This window comes from Lucilia cuprina, chromosome 4 (assembly GCF_022045245.1).
Source record: "Lucilia cuprina isolate Lc7/37 chromosome 4, ASM2204524v1, whole genome shotgun sequence".
Classification (NCBI taxonomy): domain Eukaryota; kingdom Metazoa; phylum Arthropoda; class Insecta; order Diptera; family Calliphoridae; genus Lucilia; species Lucilia cuprina.
In genome coordinates, this window is record NC_060952.1 from 5868949 (window position 1) to 5887181 (window position 18233).

An 18233-nucleotide genomic window follows, 5' to 3' on the forward strand; every position below is an offset into this window, starting at 1 on the left:
TCCTACTACTATTAAATATACTGAACAGCTGTTTATTTAAATGTCAACAACATATGATTGTTAAATTGTTCAAATAAAAAAAATTGCTGAATAAATGGAAATTTACAATAATATAAAAAGAAAGATATGATAGTAAATTAAGTAAACATTGTTCAAATTACAATATATATTGCATATTCACCTATTAAATTCGCGATAAACACTTAAAAACATTATGGACGAGCACCAAGTAGCAGATTTAGGTATGAAAAAACGCAGAAAAGCGAAATTTATAGTAAATATATTTTAACTTTTTACAATGTTATCAGGTAGTAGCAGCATGATGGAACAAGATACAAGCAATATAGAAAGTAAAGAAGGTATTAAACACTATACGAGGGGTCGAGGTCAAGAGGATTATAGTAGCAACATGATGGAACAAGATACAAGTAATATGGAAAGTAAAGAAGGTATTAAACACTATTCCAGATGTAGTAGTGCGGGTAGTATACATACACCCAATTCCTCGCCTCACAATACAGGTTAGTTAGCCTCATTCTAAGCCAAATTTGTTACTTAATAGTTTTTTTCCTTTAGATGACGACGATGATAGTGGTGATAATTGTAGTGGTCGAGTTGGTTCATCGGCTACTTCTACTTTAAGCTATAAAGAACGACGTCGTGAAGCTCATACACAGGCTGAACAGAAACGACGTGATGCCATTAAGAAGGGTTATGATAGTTTGCAAGAACTGGTGCCTACATGTCAGCAAAATGACTCGGCTTCAGGTTACAAGTTAAGTAAAGCGCTGATTTTGCAAAAATCTATTGATTATATTGGTTATTTGAATCAGCAAAAGAAGAAACAAGAAGAAGATTGTGCCGCTTTACAAAAAGAAGTAATTGCTTTACGAATTATACAAAATAGTTATGAGCATATGCTGCAACATCAGCAGGCCAATCCGGGACCTGAAGAGGCTCGATTAACCGATGAGGCTAAGTTTCAAGTGGTAAGTACTTTTTTATTGGAAAATACAGCGGTACAGTATAATATAATCTGTTATTTCCATTTTTTGCAGTTTCAAGCTGTGATGGACGAAATGTTCGAAACTTTTCAACATATCCCTATGGATAATTTTAAACTATTGACTACTGGTGTTATACCTTGGCTGGAGGAACACTGTAAGCCACATATTTTAAGAAATATTTTAAGTCGCACTTTGCAACAGATGCAAGTTAATCAAATACAAGAAATGCAACAGCAGCAACAATAAAGTTATAGTATGGATCAACACTAAAGCCTAAATTAGAGGATTACATTAATATATTAAATGTGAATTAATTAATATGTTATTGTAATTAAATGTTTTGCAATTACAAATACTTGATAATTAAATAATGTCAAATTAAATGTAATTGTCAATCCCTTAAACTCATACCGTGGTGCTTTTAGTTGATCTTTAACAATTAACCAAAAAGTGTATATACAAAAAAAGCAAACAAAACGATTTTATTAAGAAATTGTCATAGCATATATCTTTATTTTATTTCTATATACTTTTCTGTTAACCTTTTGCAAAAACGTTTAATATTTAAGCATAATCACTAACTAAATTACAATAAATATATTTGGTCTAAACAGGTATTTTATTAAAAAAATGTTTGAATTTGTCTTCAATAATTTGATTTTTAATCTTATGTATGACATTGAGTGGAGGAGGGAAAGAGCAATTTTGTTATATGTTAGTAAAAAAATCGTTAAACACTAATTAAATTTTAATTTACTTCTATACGTTCCAGCCATAAATCATAGCCCAACATTTTATCTACTTTGTTTTGGGGTTGTGCTAAAACTTTTAGTTGTTCCATTAGCTGATAATGTCGTAAAAGTTTTAATAAATCCCACAACTTGCACAAAGTAAAGAATTTGTACGAAAGACATTTGCTGGGAAAAGTTTCTTGTAAATTTTGTTTGATTTGCTGCTCTAGTTGTTGTAATAATGTTGCAGCTATAATATGTTTGGACTCATGCTGTAGTTTCAGTATACCCTCTTGCAGGGTATATACTAAACCTTCAAAAAAATTCTCATTTTTCACAGAAAATATCATGCTAGTTATTTGCTGCAACATTTCCGGCAATTCCACACGGAATTCATGAGCTCTTATTAAACATTTAGCTGCTAATTTACGTACTTTTTCGGCATTATGTTGCAGCAAAGACCACATTAACTGGCGGTAATTGTAAACAGGATTTTGTTCCTCCAGAATACCTTTATAAATGTATTCTACTTTGTGTAGAAATTCCAAAAATAGAATTATAGATCTGGTAGAGGATTTCTCTGCCAGACAATAGTTTAATATATAAACACAAGCTTTTGGCAGTTTACGGTTAATTTCACTAAAAGTAACTTCACTGGGTTCCCATGGTAGAGGATTTTCAAATTCATTGGCTTGTTTTTGTCCCACAATCTTGGGCACTAAAGCACCAAATAATTGTAAAGCAGCATTGCAAACAGTCCATTCGGGATTGTCTATTTGCTTGACTGCTGCCATCATAATTTCATTGTAGTATTTGGACATGGCTTCACGCAGTTCAGTATCTCTTACCAAAACACAAAGAAAATGCAAATATAAAGCCTCCAGCCGATCACAATTTATGTCAGCTTCAGCATTCTTAGATTTTAAATTTGGATTTAAAAGATTTTCTACAGCTCTTTTTAAAATAGGTCTACCACGATGATCTTCATTTTTTACCACATGTAAAAACATTATAGAAAAACCGGCTCCTCGGCGTGTGGTACTAACATTGGACTCTTTAACCTCGTATAATTGCTGCAGACATAAATGTAATAGATTAAACTCTTCTGTGTCTTCATGTAAATGACTGGTAATGGCTTTAGTTAATTTGCCTATAGCAACACCAGCTGATTCTATGGCTCCCTTATGGCGACACTTTGTTAAAACCATAACATTTACCTGCAAACATCTTTGCAGAAAACTGCAGCTTTGTTCCGAAAGGGTTTTCTTCTTTACCTCATAAATAGCCATAGAAGAAGCCAAATCACAACAGGCTTTTAAGGTCAACCAAAATGACATGAGTAAATATTTGCGGCACAAGTCATGATCTTCACTTTCATAAGAGCTTTGACACACCAGCATCTCTAGACTTTTGTCCATATCTTCAAATGAGGCAGCCGCCAAAATTTCTTCTGCATTTTCCACTACCGCAACATTTAACTTTTTAATGACAAGTGTTTGTATTTGCTCCACAATTTGTAAAAAATTTAAGAATTCTGCACAACATATCTCCGGTCTAAATTGCGTTAATTCATAAAGAACATTGATTAAACCAAATAAATGGCCACCTTGAGTTTTACAGGCCAAAAGTGGATCTTTATCAAATTTCGGGATATTTTCCTGTAGATTGCTGAGTATAATATTTAAGAACTCCTTCAAGGTGTCTTCACTTTGGCAATTCTGCACCGCTACGCGGGCATACAAAAAGCAGAGATTACACTCATCTACATCTGCTAAACTGCAAGCTCTTTGTGTTAAATCCAAAGCTAAATTTATTACCACTTCTTGAGGTTTTATCATTTTTAACAATTCTACTATTAAATCTAAAGCATCATCAAATCCCAAGGGATCATGTAACAGTTCCATTAAATGCATCTCCATGGCAGTGCTATCAAATACTTTATGTTCCTTTAAAAACAAACCCAATTGTTGATTTTGTGAAACACAACAGTTTTTGGCATTTTTCGTCACCGTCTCCGTATACAAAGATTTCAGTAGAATTTCGAGCAACTTTAAGCAAAAGATTTTCGGTTGGTATATATCACTAGCTATACCTTGTTCAATATCCTTTTGTAAATGCAGGAAAAAATTTAAAATACTCGATTCCAAAGAAGATGTCTGCTGGCTGTTCAAACACAATTTGCAAAAGGTCTTAGCTATATAGTTTATTATATTTGGCATTTTGCCCAATATGGTATTGCGAAACTGGGCATTATCCACCGAGCTGTGGGTTCTTAGGAAGGACTCTACAAATTCCATACAATCTTCTATGGCAAAATTGGCCAAGTTATCCACAATAAATTTAAATATCAATAATTGGCACTCGGTATCGTATTGGAAACAATTGGTCAACAGCTCAGTGCTCAATTTGAAGAAGTGTAATTTGGATAAAAGAAAAACCTGTTTGGAAAACATGCTGAAGATTAATATTAAACGATAGCTATGCTCATTGTCCATTAGATAATCCGAGGAATTGTCTATGAACAAAGCAATTTCAGGCTTCTGCTGTAACATTTCAAATAATTCATCCTTTTGTTGTATGCGTGAAAACCACTGGGCATGAAAATTTTGTATTTCTTTTTTATTGCCCAGTGTTAAAATATTTACCGACATTTCCAAAAGTTGCAAAGACTTTTGGCCACTCAAAGCTTTCACCACATACTGACTGGGTGCCAATAGATTTTTGTAATTTAAAGTAGATCTTAAGCCCAAAAAGAAATCTTCCTTATCATGATTACTAGCCTGTAAACACTCATCTAGATTATATTTATTTAAAATACAACCTAAGACAAATAGTTTATTGCGATTAGTCCAGGGCCAATAATTTACCACACTTTGAAAGTACTGTAAAGCCAATTCTCGGTTTGAGCACACAAACTGCAGCAATGACATGCATTCATCTCTCATACCCATTTGGTTGGATTGCAGGCAAAAGTATACATGATCCAAGGACAAGGGAAAATCAAAATTTAATTTGGGAAATTTTTTGCTTAATAAATTTAGTGACTTCAAAATGGACATCAAAGATACATGATTGGAATCCACGGATAACATAAAAGCTGACAATAATTTATGAAGAATAATTTGTGGTTGCAACACCAAACTTTGATTTGTTAATAACAAATACTGCAGCACTATAAAATTCTTTTCCTTTAGCAACAAATCCTGATTAAAGTTGTCGTCTATAAATTGGCCATAAAATTTATCTTCCAAATTATTTTTCTTTAACACTTGATAGTAACAGCGAAATGCCACATTTACTACAACTTGATTATATTGTATGCTGCTTCTTTCGTCTGGTTGCCAAAGTTCCTTGTCTATTACTGCCTTAATATGCAAAAGTAAATGGTCCACATTTGTGGGAGTGTCGTTATGATTTTGTATTTGCTAAAAAGTTGAATGAAATGTATTTCATTAATAAAGTCTTGTTCAATAAATAATAAATTCATTCTTACCTGTATATATTTCACACAGTCCTGGGTGTTGGTTATTAGCTCCTTTTCTGTAGGTAAGTCCTCAACTTTTATAGTATTTTTAGTCATTTTGTATGTTTAATTTAGTATTATTAACTAAAATTTATATTGTTTGTTTTTAATGAGAATTTAAGTTATTATTTTTATTAAAGGACTTTACCAACATTTATATTTTTCTCAATATAATTTTTTATATACATATGTATATACAAGTCTACATTTTTCACGTTTTTTAATGGGAGGTAATTATTTGTTATTGTTTTCTATTGTCAAAAATGTAAATAATAGAATAGAGTTGCCAAGTTATGGCATTTTTATATCAGAGTCTTATAAGAATTAAAAGATTTCTGTATGGACTAGAACCTTATAAGAATTAAAAGATTTCTGTACTATATAACCTATAAATCGACTTTCGACTATTTTGTTCCAAAAAAGGCGATAACTCGACAATCGTCTATGAAAAAAAGTCGAAAAGTCGACATAGTAAATAAAAGTCGAAAAGAGTCGATAAAAGCCGAAAGTCAGAAAAAGTCGGAAAAAGTCGAATATAGTCGAAAGTCGGAAAAAGTCAAAAAAATTCGAAAAGTCGGAAAAAGTCAAAAAGTCGGAAGAAGTCGAAAAAAGTCGAAAAGTCGAAAAAAGTCGGAAAGTCGGAAAAAGTCGACTATTTATAAAAATCGACTTTTAATTAAATTAAAAAAGTCGAAAAATCGACTTTTAACTAAATGCAAAAAGTCGAAAAGTCGACTTTTCGTTTCAACTATAGAACCCTACTAAGTATAAACTCTGTAATTCATAATATTATTTATATAAATTATTTCATAGAATATTTTAAAAATCTTATACTCAATTTAAATTTTTTACACAAGAATAAAGATCGAAAAAATTGAAAATATTTTATATGAAAACAATTCCATTGAAAATCAAAGTGAACAATTTTTTGCAATGATCTTCAAAACACGTTCATATTATTGAGTGACTTTTCTTTTCTTTACATAGATGAGTGAGACACAAAATCGACATTTTGATGTATAAAAACTTAAAAGTATATATTTGTCTTGTTCAAATACACTTTAAAAGATGAAAGCAACTTGCCAAACAAATAAATGTTATTAACATTGAACTGTTATAAAGAAAACGATCATAATTAAATTTATTTAACATTTACGTATGTATTTGCTATGTGGAAAAAAGCTTTTTTATAATTCATTAGTTTTTAAAATTGACAACACTGCTGAATTTCTCTTTTTCAGTGTAAGTGTAGCCAGACATATTTTATCAATTAACAAATTGAAAAAGTAAATCTCATAAAATAATAATAATTTAGATTGAATATTGTATATATCAATTTTAAAGATATAATTTTAATTTATTTGCATTATATATCGAATCAAATATTTGTAATATAAGATAAGAGAAAATATGAAGACTCAAACACATACAATTTCTACTGACAACTACTCAACGTTAAAACAGTCATGACCAGTTGTTGCTTTGATGAGGTATGAAAAAATAAATTTATTTTAATATGTTATAAAAAAAATAATTAAACAATAATTAAAAAATCGTGTCCTTTATATGCAAATCAAAATTAAACAACAAAAACAATAATTTTGACAGTTTTGTTTTTTGTTCACATTTTCTTTACTCTCAATTTTCGTACGCCAAAGCTAAATATATTTTAACTTTTGTACTTTGTTCACAAGTATAATGCATTGATTGGGAAAGCTCTCATATAAACATATATATTAAACAAAAGCTGTTAGCCGCATTTGGACGCATTGTATGTGTGTGTTTGAGCTTTTGTCTTCCATCGTACAGGGAAAAACATTTTCCAACTCTGGTAACTTTAACGTGGAGCAACAAAAACCGCTAAACGCTTAACAAAAGAAAGAAAAAAAGAATTTTTAGTAAAATAAAAATTCCGGTTCTGCTTCTTGGGGTAATCGTCGTCATCATCATCTTTCACAAACGCCCTTTGATTTTTCTGCTTCTAAACCAAATAGAATTAAAAAACGAAAAGAAGTGATTGATACCGGTAAGTGGAAAAAAAGAAAGTCTCTTTTTTATAAATTAAGAAATTTAACAACTTCGAAAAGAAAACGAAGCTGCTGCTGCGGTCGTGTATTTTGTTAATTGTGAAATAAAATATTTTTTTCATTTAATTAAAGGTAAAAAAAATTATATTACGTTGTTAATTTTTTGTTGGAGTCATTGGAATTTATAGAAAATAACCCAAAGAAAAGACTGAGATAATAAGCAAAAATGGGTTTATTATATGGTTTGGGCATACGAATTATGAACTTTATGGTCATATTTCTGATAGTTATATTATTGCCGGGTCTGCCGCCACGTACCACTTTCCCCTTCAAAGAATTTGAGTATGTATTTGAAGTTTGTGGATTTTTTTTTTCAAGAAAATGGTTTTATGTTCAAAATTTGATAATAATTTTATAGAGTGGCTCCTCCCAAAGCTTTAAGTGGTGCCTTGGAACCTAATGCTATCTTAGAAGGTGCCGATCGTTTGTTAGAGGGCCGCGTTTATGGTCCTGAATGTTTGATAGCCCGCAAGAATGACATTTATATGGGTATACATGGTGGCGAGGTGATTAAAATGAATGCCGGTCATGTTACTCATGTTACTAAAATTGGACAACCTTGCGGTAAGTGTGTCATAATGGCTGTGTTATGAAAACAATAATTGTTTTTATTTATTTTTTTCTGCTATTTTCAGAAGATATTACTGAAGAATCTCGTTGTGGTCGTCCCTTAGGCTTGGCTTTCGATAGCCAAGCTAATAATTTATTAATTGCTGATGCCTACTATGGCTTGTGGCAAGTTGATCTCATCTCGAACAAAAAGAAATTATTGGTATCACCCCAGCAGGAATTGCCGGGCAAAGATAATAATAATCGTAGAGCTAAAACTTTCAATTCTGTCACTGTTGATAAACAGGGTAACATTTATTGGACTGACTCTTCTTCTGACTTTACCATACAAGATTTGGTATTCACCACCTTTGCCAATCCCTCGGGACGGTGAGTAAATTATTATTTTTTTATTTTTCTATTTATTTGGTGTTTAGAGCAAAAATAACTAACAAATTAGTGTCTTGTTACAATATGTTTTATTAATTCATTTATGGTGTGTGTTAATGCTTTCTTTGTGCTCCATTTTTATTTGCTGCGCTTTGATGTAATTTATCATTTTTTTTAATTAATTATATCCGTTACAGTTTGTGGTTACAATTATAATTTATTTAGTTCTTAATTTTATCCCTTATTTAGCATAATTATTACATTTTAAACAAGTTTAATTTAATTTAAAAGAAAGTTATAATTTGTTGTTGCATTAGGAAGGTTATATAGAGACTATAGTTTGAAGAAAAGCAACTGGCCTCTAAGATAGATTCAAGTTGAAATTTTTAATACAAAGAAATATTGATCTTATGTAAATAATAGGAATATCTATTTGAGTCCATTAAGTGGTATTTGTACATGAGACTGTGTTATTATATAAAAGGTCGAAGTTTGATTAATGACATTCTCTTCCACCATAGACAAACTTGAAATAATAGTAGATTAGTTCATACCTATGACCCCATTTACAATTTCATTTGTGTTGAGAAAAGCGAGAAATTGTTAAAGGTTAAAAAAATCAATAAAAGATACTATGACTTATAGAAAACCTATCATCATCTAACAAAAATTATATATTCTAATAATTTCTTTATTTGCAAATTTATTGTTTAACCTTTTTTTTAACTTTAACCAAAGTCTGCATCATCATAACCATTGTTATCATCCTCTCATAATACACACAAACAAATTTTCATATTTTGTTGTTTTAAAAAGTTTATTTGTTACGTGGCGATAAGATTATATTTTGCATTTAATTCTAAATTCCTCCATCAAAGAAAACATATGTAGGTATGTCTTTCTTAACTGTTTGTTGTATGTATTTATGTTTGCTTAATTGCTTTTTGTTTGTTGTTTTCTTAACTATTATTTTTGTTTTTTTTTCTTTTAATCTATTTAATCTATTGATATTAACAATTTTGTTTTTGCAAACTTTTGTGTATGTCTGTTAAATATGTATGTGCATATACATATTTAAACATTTATATTTAATAATCTATGTATTTTAATACTATGACTAATTGCTACATGTTTTATTTTAAAATAACAAATTTAAAATAGATTCTTATAGCGTAGAGCTGTTGTTTTAATGAAGCTTATTAAATTTTCTTTTTTATTTCATTTTAATTGTTTAAATGAAACTTTTAAGGGCATAGCTGGATTGTTCTTGTTTAATAGATAGCAATTAATTTAAATATTATAATAATAATAATAATTATTGTAAATATTATATAGATTTAGTAGTTGCTTATCAAACTAAACAATTTTTATTACTATAAAAGGCATATAGTTCAATGCACTTTAAACACTTGAGTTTGTTTTTGTAAGATAGTAAAACAGAGCAGAGTATCTATTGAAATTTATATTTCACTATAATCTGATGGGATTTACAAGATTGTACAAATCGTTGAGTTCTTATGATGTACACTTCCACTGTCTTTATAAAAACCTTCAGCTCAATATATAAAACTCATAATAGATTAGTCAATAGTTTATTTACTAATCAATAATCAATAAAATAGGCTATAATCTAGTCTCTAGACTAGTTCATAACTCAGTCTGTATACTGCACTATACCTAAGTTCATAGAACAGTCAATAGTCTATATGTAGTCTATTTAGTACACTAGTCCAATGGCTTGAACAAATATTAGTCTAGTTCAAAATCTTGTCTATATATTAGTTTATAGTTTAGACCATTGACTTGCCAATAGTGTAGTCCATAGACTTGCCCATAGTATATTCTATAGGCAAGTCCATTGTCCAGTATATAGGAAACAAGGCCGCAATAGGAACATAGGCCGACCCCTCACTTAATCGTGTTATTAGTGTTAATAAGTGAATTCTTCAAGTCATTGTTTGAAAGGGGAATTTGTATGGGACCTATGGGTTAAATGAGGCCCGATCGTTACAAAAACCGTTAGAGTCATTTAAAGTTTTATAAAACTAAGTTTTATTGATTTGTGATGACATAATATATCATTTTACGTAATTATGAGCCCAAAGGTACTATTCGGAGTGTACGATTGTAGGAGGTTTACTGTGTGTATATGTAAACTTTGTGCGCAGACAGACGAACGGACGGACATAGCTAAATAGACTTAGAAAATGATTCTGAGCCGACTGGTATACTTTAAGGTGTAGAATAAATATTTTTGGATGTTACAAACATCAGCACAAATGCAAAATACCTTCCCGACTATAGTGGTGTATGATATAAAAAGCATGTACATCTAATACAATTTTTAAAATTTTTTTTTATTTAACTAAAATCATATATAAATCCTCATAAACTAACATTTCATATACACGTGTAAATAACCGACAAATCGCACGTTTTATGTAAAAAAATAAAAATTTGCTTGCTAGTTTAATGCTTCAGTGTTTTGCTGTAAAAAAACAAAAATTAAAAATTGGCTTAATGTTATACTTCTGTGTCTTACTTGTTGGTGTCCATACTAACTAAAATAAAATGCATAAAAAAATAAATAAAATCGCAACTTGTATTACAGTCTCTTCAAATATGACCGCGTCAAGAACGAGAGTAAATTATTATTGGACGAATTGTTCTTTGCCAACGGTGTTGCCTTGAGTCCTGAGGAAGATTTTATTGTGGTAGCTGAGACCGGAGCTTTGCGCTTGACAAAATACTGGTTGAAGGGCAGCAAAGCTGGTAAGAGTGAGGTCTTCGTTGAAGGATTACCTGGACATCCTGACAATTTGACTCCTGATGCTGAGGGTATTTGGGTACCATTGGTCATGGCTACAGATAGTGAACATCCTAGTGGTTTTACCATGTTCTCACGTTTCCCCAGCATTCGTTTGTTTTTGGCTCGCATGTTGGCCTTGTTGGAATTGCCTTTCAAACTAATCAACAACGCTTATCCCAATAAGATTGCACAACGCTTTATTCACTTTATTGGTCATGGTGAAAGTATTCAATTGTTGTCGCCAAAACGTTCAACCATTGTGCGTGTTGATTGGAATGGTCATATTGTGGGCTCTTTACATGGTTTTGACAAGAGTGTTGGATCTGTGTCGCATGTTTTGGAATTTAATGACAATCTTTTGTTGGGTTCCCCTTTTAATCGTTTCTTGGCTCGTGTTAAGAACCCAAAACCCGCTAAACAACCCACTGTTAAGATTGGAAATGTACGTTATGAAGGTGCTGGTATGGAACCTGTGGTGAAGCCACCCAAGGAGGCCACAACTGCTAAGCCTAAGGTGACTACCACCACTACAGCTAAGCCCACAACCACAACTACACCAAAACCTACCACTACAACAACAACCACACCCAAACCTACCACTACAACAACTACCACAGCTAAGCCAAGAACCACCACCACAACAACCACACCAAAACCTACCACAACAACTACACCAAAGCCCACAACTACCACTACACCAAAACCTACCACAACTACACCAAAACCAACCACGACAACAACAACCACCACAAAAGCGCCCACAACCACCACAACTAGAAAGCCTTCGGCCAGCAGCACTCGTGTGCCACCTAAAAATCCTGCTCCTGTAGAGGAAAACATTCCTAGTGACATTCCAGCTCCTAAACAGGAAAAAATGAGAGTCATAACCAAACATGGTGAACATGTGGAATTTTAAACACTCACTTTCATCTTGCAATTATTAACAACATCATCTACAACGTCGATAATCCAAACATCATTTTCATCTCAAATCCAAATGGATTTTAAGCTGAGCTCTTCATAAACTTACTCATAACGACGACAACGAAAGCTTTAAGCTTAAGACTAATAATTTAAACATTTACAATGAAAGCTCAACGAAACTGTCAGAAACATTGTATTTCTGCCATGTTTGTGTTTTAAACTGTTCTTAGAGAATTAATTTCATATAAAATAAATCCTCAATAACTTAAGCGTATAAAAAGTCACTAACATCAGGTTGATAAATTTTAAACTAAAACAGTTTATTAAGATTATTTATATATTATTGTTCTTTTTTTGGGTTACGGTCTTTAGAAGAAAATTATAGAAAAAAGTTAACATTCCAAATTTTGGTTCAAGTATTCTTTGTGCTGCTTTTTTTGTAATAAAATGATTTCATTTAATTAGTTTTTTTTGTATAAATGTATTAAATACATACATAGAAAAGAGATCTTATTTTTTACTTTCAAATAAAAAAACATAAAACGATCTTATTATGTAGTTTTATTTATTTATTATTTTTTGCTAAATAGTATATTAAACAATCATTTAACTAAATTATTATATTATTGAGTTTTTGGACGACTTGGTGGCTCTATGGGTTCGGTCCATTCCCATTCTCTGTAATGAACACATTTGCCATGTTTGTCCGAATATAATTCAGAGGCACCGCAACGTCTTAGGGCGGCTGGTTTGCCTTGTTCTTCGCATTCCCAATACGATGTGGGATCCCAGAAATGTCTAAAGAATTTTTTAACTTCACCCGCAGTGGCACAGCCAGGTTCACCACTATGTTCGCTGTAATTTTTTTTGATTGATCCTTGTTTAGACATTAGCTTGGGGGAAAAAGAAGTCATGATTAGTTTTTTTTATGCATTGAAAAGTTTTGAAATTATCTTAAGAATCTTAAATTTAAAATTACAATCGAACTAGAATTATCAAATATGAAAAGCCAAAGTTTAAATTTTTTTATTATGTTCTTTATTTGTTTCTTTAATTTTAATTGAAAAAGTGTTTTCTTTTATGTGACCTGTAGATAAATATTTAAAATTTTTTAACATGACATTTCTGCGATATTGATATGCTGTTGCAAAAAGTGACATGAAAAGTATAGAATATCAATTATATACACTAATTGCGAGAGCGTGCCTCTCGTCATTTTATTTTTGGCAGATCAATTATTGGTTTAAGGAAAAAATGATTTCAATATCATGGCAAAATGTGTTGAGTTATTTTGAGTTATTTTCCAATTAAATTAAAACAAACACAAGTATGAGATGAAGATCTCTAGTAGCTTCCATATGATCTTTCTCACGAAATAATCTCAGAAGAATTATTATTATAATTTGGCACAATTCAGTTTTCTTTTTTAAAATATATAGATCATATCAATTTCCAGATCACACAAATTATACAAAAACTTACTTATAATAAAAGTAGCAGCCTTTAATTTTTAGACCTGCAGCGAATGGCCTTAATATCTTGAATACAAATAAATTGTATTCATTACATTTTTTTCAATGAGTAACAAAATTCTTCTTTAATAGGTGTAAGTCACATTATGCTGTAGAAATGATTCATTACTAAAACAATTTCAATTCTATTTTCCCCAACGACATTTTGACGAGAAGCTCAAAACCGCAATGAGTATTTATACCCTACACCACTTTAGTTGGGAGAGTATATTGGGTTTGTGCTGATGTTTGTAACATACAAAAATGTTCGTCATATACACACCTTATAGTATGCCAATCGGCTTAGAATCATTTTCTGAGTCGATTAAGCTATGTCCGTCCGTCCGTCTGGCTGGCTGTTCATTTAAACCTTGTGAGCAAGGTACAGGCCGCAATTTTCAAGATAATTGGATGAAATTTGGCACACACGCTTCCGTACAACCGTACCCCCAAATAAGGCCTTTGGGCTCATAATTAAGTTAAATTTTCTGTTATGTCAGCAAAAGTCAACAATACTTAGTTTTATAGAACTTTTAATGACACTACCGATTTTTGTAATAATCAGGCTTAATTTAACTTTAGCCCACATACAAACTCCCCTTCAGAAAATGACTTGAAGGTCAAACAATAATAACATAAGGACAGGGCCATATTTTCCCCACTCCCCTTTGAGCCTTCTTGTAAATAATCTCTCTTTTTTTGCCAAAAATAAGTAAAAATATTCCGGAATAAAGTTAAAAATCAAATGCTTTATTTTTTAAATAATCCCCATTTTTAACATAATGACTGGTGTAGGGTATCATATGGTCGGCTATGCCTGACCAGCACGTGTTCCTTGTAAATTATCAATGATAAGTACCTTTTTTTCTAGATATTAAAAATTTTAGTCAGTATAGAAATATAGATATTTATTTTGCATTGAAATTGCGCCCCTTTTGCCAAATATCGTCCCTTTACCAAAAGGTTCATCCTGCTCATAAAAATTAGTTCTATATACTCTAAGTTAGTTAGAGTACCTTTCATTAAATTCAAAGAAATATGTATGTAAATCTAGGACTTAATCAATTTCCCTCCTTTACCAGCGTCTTTGTTTGGAATCAAACTCATGACCTCTAGTGTGACCATACCAGAGGCACACTTTAAAGACAATCTTTCCAAAATTTAATTATATTATAAAATTATACTTTTCTAAAGGATTGTTTAGCACTGAGTCTGAGTTTGGTATCAGCCATGACGTGAAAACTTGTTTTTGTCTGACCAATTTGTCGACTTAAAAAAAGGTTTTGATACTGTTATATCCTGGCTTTATACCCACCCTTAAAAAAGATTAAGGGTTTTTATTTTTTTGTCTTTCTGTTAGTAGTAAATCGAAATATTGGTTATAGACCCACAAAAGTATATATTCTGGATCCTTATAAAATTCTAAGACAAAAATATTTTGAAAGCACGATAGAGAGCTGAAATTTTCAAATATTCCTCCTTGTTGAAGTTTTTTTGATATTGAAAATAGGCAATATCGTCCGATGTTTTCACCTATCCCTCATACAAGTGGCCCCACGGAATACAGTTTAAGCAGACATAAATAACTGTTTACGAATATAGCGACGAAATTCAACATAAATTAGTTTCAATACCACAATCTCTCCTTCTAATTTTATGAGAATCGGACCATAATTGACCTTACTGCCTATATAAGGTCCTCATCTGAAATAACTTTAACGCTCATGATTTTCTTAAGAATATGAGTATATCTAAAATTTGACATAAATAAGTTTCTACGAATTAAAATCTTTCTACCAAATGATAATCGGTCGCTAATTAAACTACCCCAAATATATGTTCCCTCTCATATATAGTCCCCTTCAGAAAATTACTTTATCACTGGCTTTAAAATAGGAGTACAGCAATGAAATTCGACAGGTGATTTTGAGGTCAATCCTTTAGAAAAGTATACCTTGGAAATGCACAATAGTTGTGTCAAGAAGCACACTACGTAAACTTTTTCAATTGTCCAAATAATAAACTTAAATATTTTTTTTTTGTTTTTTTACGCACATTTTCCATACAAAATTCCTACAATAAACCATCAATAACTTTATTAGGCATTTACGAATATGGGGGTAATTGTTCTCTGTGTGTTTTTCCACTTAACACCCAAGATCTGACAATCATTTTCTTTAAATAATTTCAAACGTGACTTGTTAAATTATTTATCACGATAAAAACGTAATAAAAGTTTTGTACAAAACAACAACTTATCTTTATAATATTTATCAATGAAAAACATGTAATCAACTAAAATACTAAAACGAATTTTATTAAGAGCGATGAGTTTTCTTTTTTACGACTATGGGACTTTTTGCTTGATGCTGTGTAAGATCTTACAACGTTGTCAGTAAATGTCTAAAAATCTAGTGAAATAATAATTTTTCTTTTGCAACGTTGTCAGAAAAAGCATTGCAGACAATGTTGCAATATAAAATATGTAAGTTGACACTTTTATTAGGCGTTTTCTGCAAATTTTACTGCCAACGTTGTAAGAACTAACAACGTATACATTGTTGTTAGATCTTACAACGTTGGCAATAAAATGTGCGAAAATATCTAATAACACTGCCAACTTACAATATTGTCAGTAATGCTTTTTTTGACAATGTTGCAAAAGAAAAACTGTAAGTTCAGACGATTGTTATATATTTTTTTTAACATTTTACTGACAACGTTGTAAGATCTGACAACCAAATATCGCGGCTTATAGCTTAATGTAATGAAACTGATTTTCATTGTTCGATTTCGCTGAAACGAAATCGGATGAAATATCACTAGTTTCAGGTCCCCAATGACTAAAGTCTAATATGGTAAAAACGCAATCTGTTTTCCTTACGGTTTCGTTGATCGAAATATTCGCCTTAACGTTAATCTTAGAAAAACTTAATAATATCAGCAGAAATAACTTTTTCACCTAGCCAACAATACACATGCTCAAATAATTTGAATGTTAAGGCCAGAGATAGTTTTTTTATTTGTTTTTTGCCAATTTTAAAAAATAATGCTGAAAAATACTTTGGAAGAATTGTTTATGAATGAGACAAACAAGTTGACAAGCAAAATGCGCTCTAAGACCGAAGACAATGACCTTGAAGGAGTAGAAAAATACAAAAAAATTTATTGTTATGTTTTTTTTAAATGTAGTCACAAGATTTCTTTTTATTTTAAAAAAATTTCTTTTTATACACATGTTTAGGTTTTTAGTTTTTTTTTTTAAAGTAATTTGAGATAAGTTTATCGTCATTATTATACATTTTAACACGTCATTGTTAATATTTTGTTGCTCACTGTTATTTAACTTTTATGTTGAGGTAGTACCTGTATACTACTTTTAGTTAATATTTATTTAATTTTAAACAAACTTCTAAAAAGCTTTTCACTTATACATTTGCTTTTCCTTAAACGGTAATTGTTTGTATTTGTTGTTATGACATATAAAACAATTAAATTAATTATTTAACTTTTAGTTCGTGTTTAGTGTTTAATAAAGTTGATTCAATTTTTCTTATTATCAGTGATTTTTTTTAACAATATAAAATATTCACCTTATATTAAATAGTAACGGTTTTATGTATTTTTTTATTATTAGTTGTTATTATTGATAATATTTATAAATTCACTTGTCTGCATACACCACGAATAATTCTTAAATCAAAATTTCAATTTCATTGACAAGTTGCTTTTAATTAATTTTATGTTGCTAACAAAATATTGTTGATCTTTGTTTTTTTTTTTTTTTTTTGAAATTTATAAAATATTTTCTTTTAGGAAAGTCGAAATTCCCATACAAACGTCTTGACAATGTCTGGGCGAATAAAACTATTTTGTCCGTTTTGTAAAATATAGAATATTGTGTGAATGTTTGTTGTTTTTTTGTATTATTTTAAATCGTCATGAAAATATTCTTTTTTGTTAAAACTATGTTCTCGCCGTTTTCTTCTGCCCTAACGCTGCTTAGTCCCCTGACTTCCCTAACTGGGGGCACAAGCAAGTAATAATTATTTAGAATTTCTATATGAAAAGGCAAATATAAAAATTGTCTGTCTATCATTAACAATCACATGAAAATGGTCTAAACGTTGAGGGTAAGTGTGAGTGTACGATCCGCTGCTGCCTGCTACCAATGTGTTGTTTTTTTATCTATATTTGAGGTGGTTTTTGTATTTGAGATTTAACTACAGTGATGTGATAAAGTATGCGTGCAGTTAGTTAGAAAAAAAATCGTGAGGAAGAGTTTTTAAAATAAGTGATCTTTACAATTCCGATTTAAGTTAATTTTCGTAAAATTGAGAAATTTTTGTAAAACTACTTTTGTTAATAACTGTAGCATGAAAAGCAATAATTGGCTTTTTTACAGAATATGGTCTGCATAAGCTTATGAAGCTAATTTCATATGCTTAAGAAAGCTCATGTCGTACTCTCTTTGCTGATGCCTGACAAGAAACATACTTTAGCAGCTTTTGATCTCTTCGTTTGTGACATATCACTGTGCTGTTTAATTAGACATCGACAGAGAGCGCTCTCTAAATACTTAAGTCTCTTAAGTTATTTTATATATCTGATTATTTAACAGGTATGAAATATTAAAACGAAATAAAAAGAAACAAATTGTAAACAATCTTCTACACAAATTTTCTAAGATTGCATACTTTAA

The 18233-nt window shown here is 30.7% G+C and overlaps 5 protein-coding genes across 9 annotated transcripts in view; 3 read left to right on the top strand and 2 right to left on the bottom strand.

Moving 5' to 3' along the window:
- Nucleotides 1-7291, top strand: part of LOC124418475 (RING finger protein unkempt-like) — a 13032-nt gene extending 5741 nt beyond the window's left edge. Inside the window, exons 6-8 of one of the 2 annotated variants that reach the window (XM_046947735.1) lie at nt 1840-1841; nt 6577-6751; nt 6870-7291. In XM_046947735.1, the coding sequence (XP_046803691.1) occupies nt 1840-1841; nt 6577-6658 (84 nt within the window). In that variant the 3' untranslated portion in view covers nt 6659-6751; nt 6870-7291. The remainder of the gene's footprint in view (nt 1-1839; nt 1842-6576; nt 6752-6869) is intronic. The other variant, XM_046947736.1, reaches the window with a different exon arrangement.
- LOC111675693 (max-like protein X) lies at nt 53-1642 on the top strand. Of its 2 annotated transcripts, none has more exons than XM_023436501.2 (4): nt 53-242; nt 309-521; nt 577-989; nt 1059-1642. In XM_023436501.2, the coding sequence occupies exons 1-4, from the start codon at nt 215-217 to the stop codon at nt 1251-1253; spliced, it is 849 nt and encodes a 282-aa protein (XP_023292269.2). In that variant the 5' UTR covers nt 53-214; the 3' UTR covers nt 1254-1642. The 2 variants fall into 2 exon arrangements, with proteins under 2 accessions (XP_023292269.2, XP_046803693.1); XM_046947737.1 differs by having other exon boundaries at nt 54-242; nt 313-521.
- On the bottom strand, nt 1494-5423 carry LOC111675691. Its single transcript, XM_023436499.2, has 2 exons — nt 5232-5423; nt 1494-5163 (listed from the first exon to the last, which is right to left on the bottom strand). The coding sequence occupies exons 1-2, from the start codon at nt 5316-5318 to the stop codon at nt 1756-1758; spliced, it is 3495 nt and encodes a 1164-aa protein (XP_023292267.2). The 5' UTR covers nt 5319-5423; the 3' UTR covers nt 1494-1755.
- On the top strand, nt 7156-12567 carry LOC111675650 (adipocyte plasma membrane-associated protein). 2 transcript variants are annotated; one of them, XM_046947733.1, is made up of 5 exons: nt 7156-7287; nt 7421-7630; nt 7707-7912; nt 7984-8287; nt 10899-12567. In XM_046947733.1, the coding sequence occupies exons 2-5, from the start codon at nt 7515-7517 to the stop codon at nt 12010-12012; spliced, it is 1740 nt and encodes a 579-aa protein (XP_046803689.1). In that variant the 5' UTR covers nt 7156-7287; nt 7421-7514; the 3' UTR covers nt 12013-12567. The 2 variants fall into 2 exon arrangements, with proteins under 2 accessions (XP_046803689.1, XP_023292210.1); XM_023436442.2 differs by having other exon boundaries at nt 7161-7290; nt 7423-7630.
- A 5-nt stretch (nt 12568-12572) lies between these two features.
- On the bottom strand, nt 12573-17340 carry LOC111675678. Of its 2 annotated transcripts, none has more exons than XM_023436482.2 (2): nt 17125-17340; nt 12573-12913 (listed from the first exon to the last, which is right to left on the bottom strand). In XM_023436482.2, exon 2 carries the CDS (start codon nt 12908-12910, stop codon nt 12644-12646), a length of 267 nt encoding a protein of 88 aa, XP_023292250.1. In that variant the 5' UTR covers nt 12911-12913; nt 17125-17340; the 3' UTR covers nt 12573-12643. The 2 variants fall into 2 exon arrangements, with proteins under 2 accessions (XP_023292250.1, XP_046803695.1); XM_046947739.1 differs by lacking the exon at nt 17125-17340 and adding an exon at nt 13503-13573.
- Between the last annotated feature and the right edge of the window lie 893 nt (nt 17341-18233).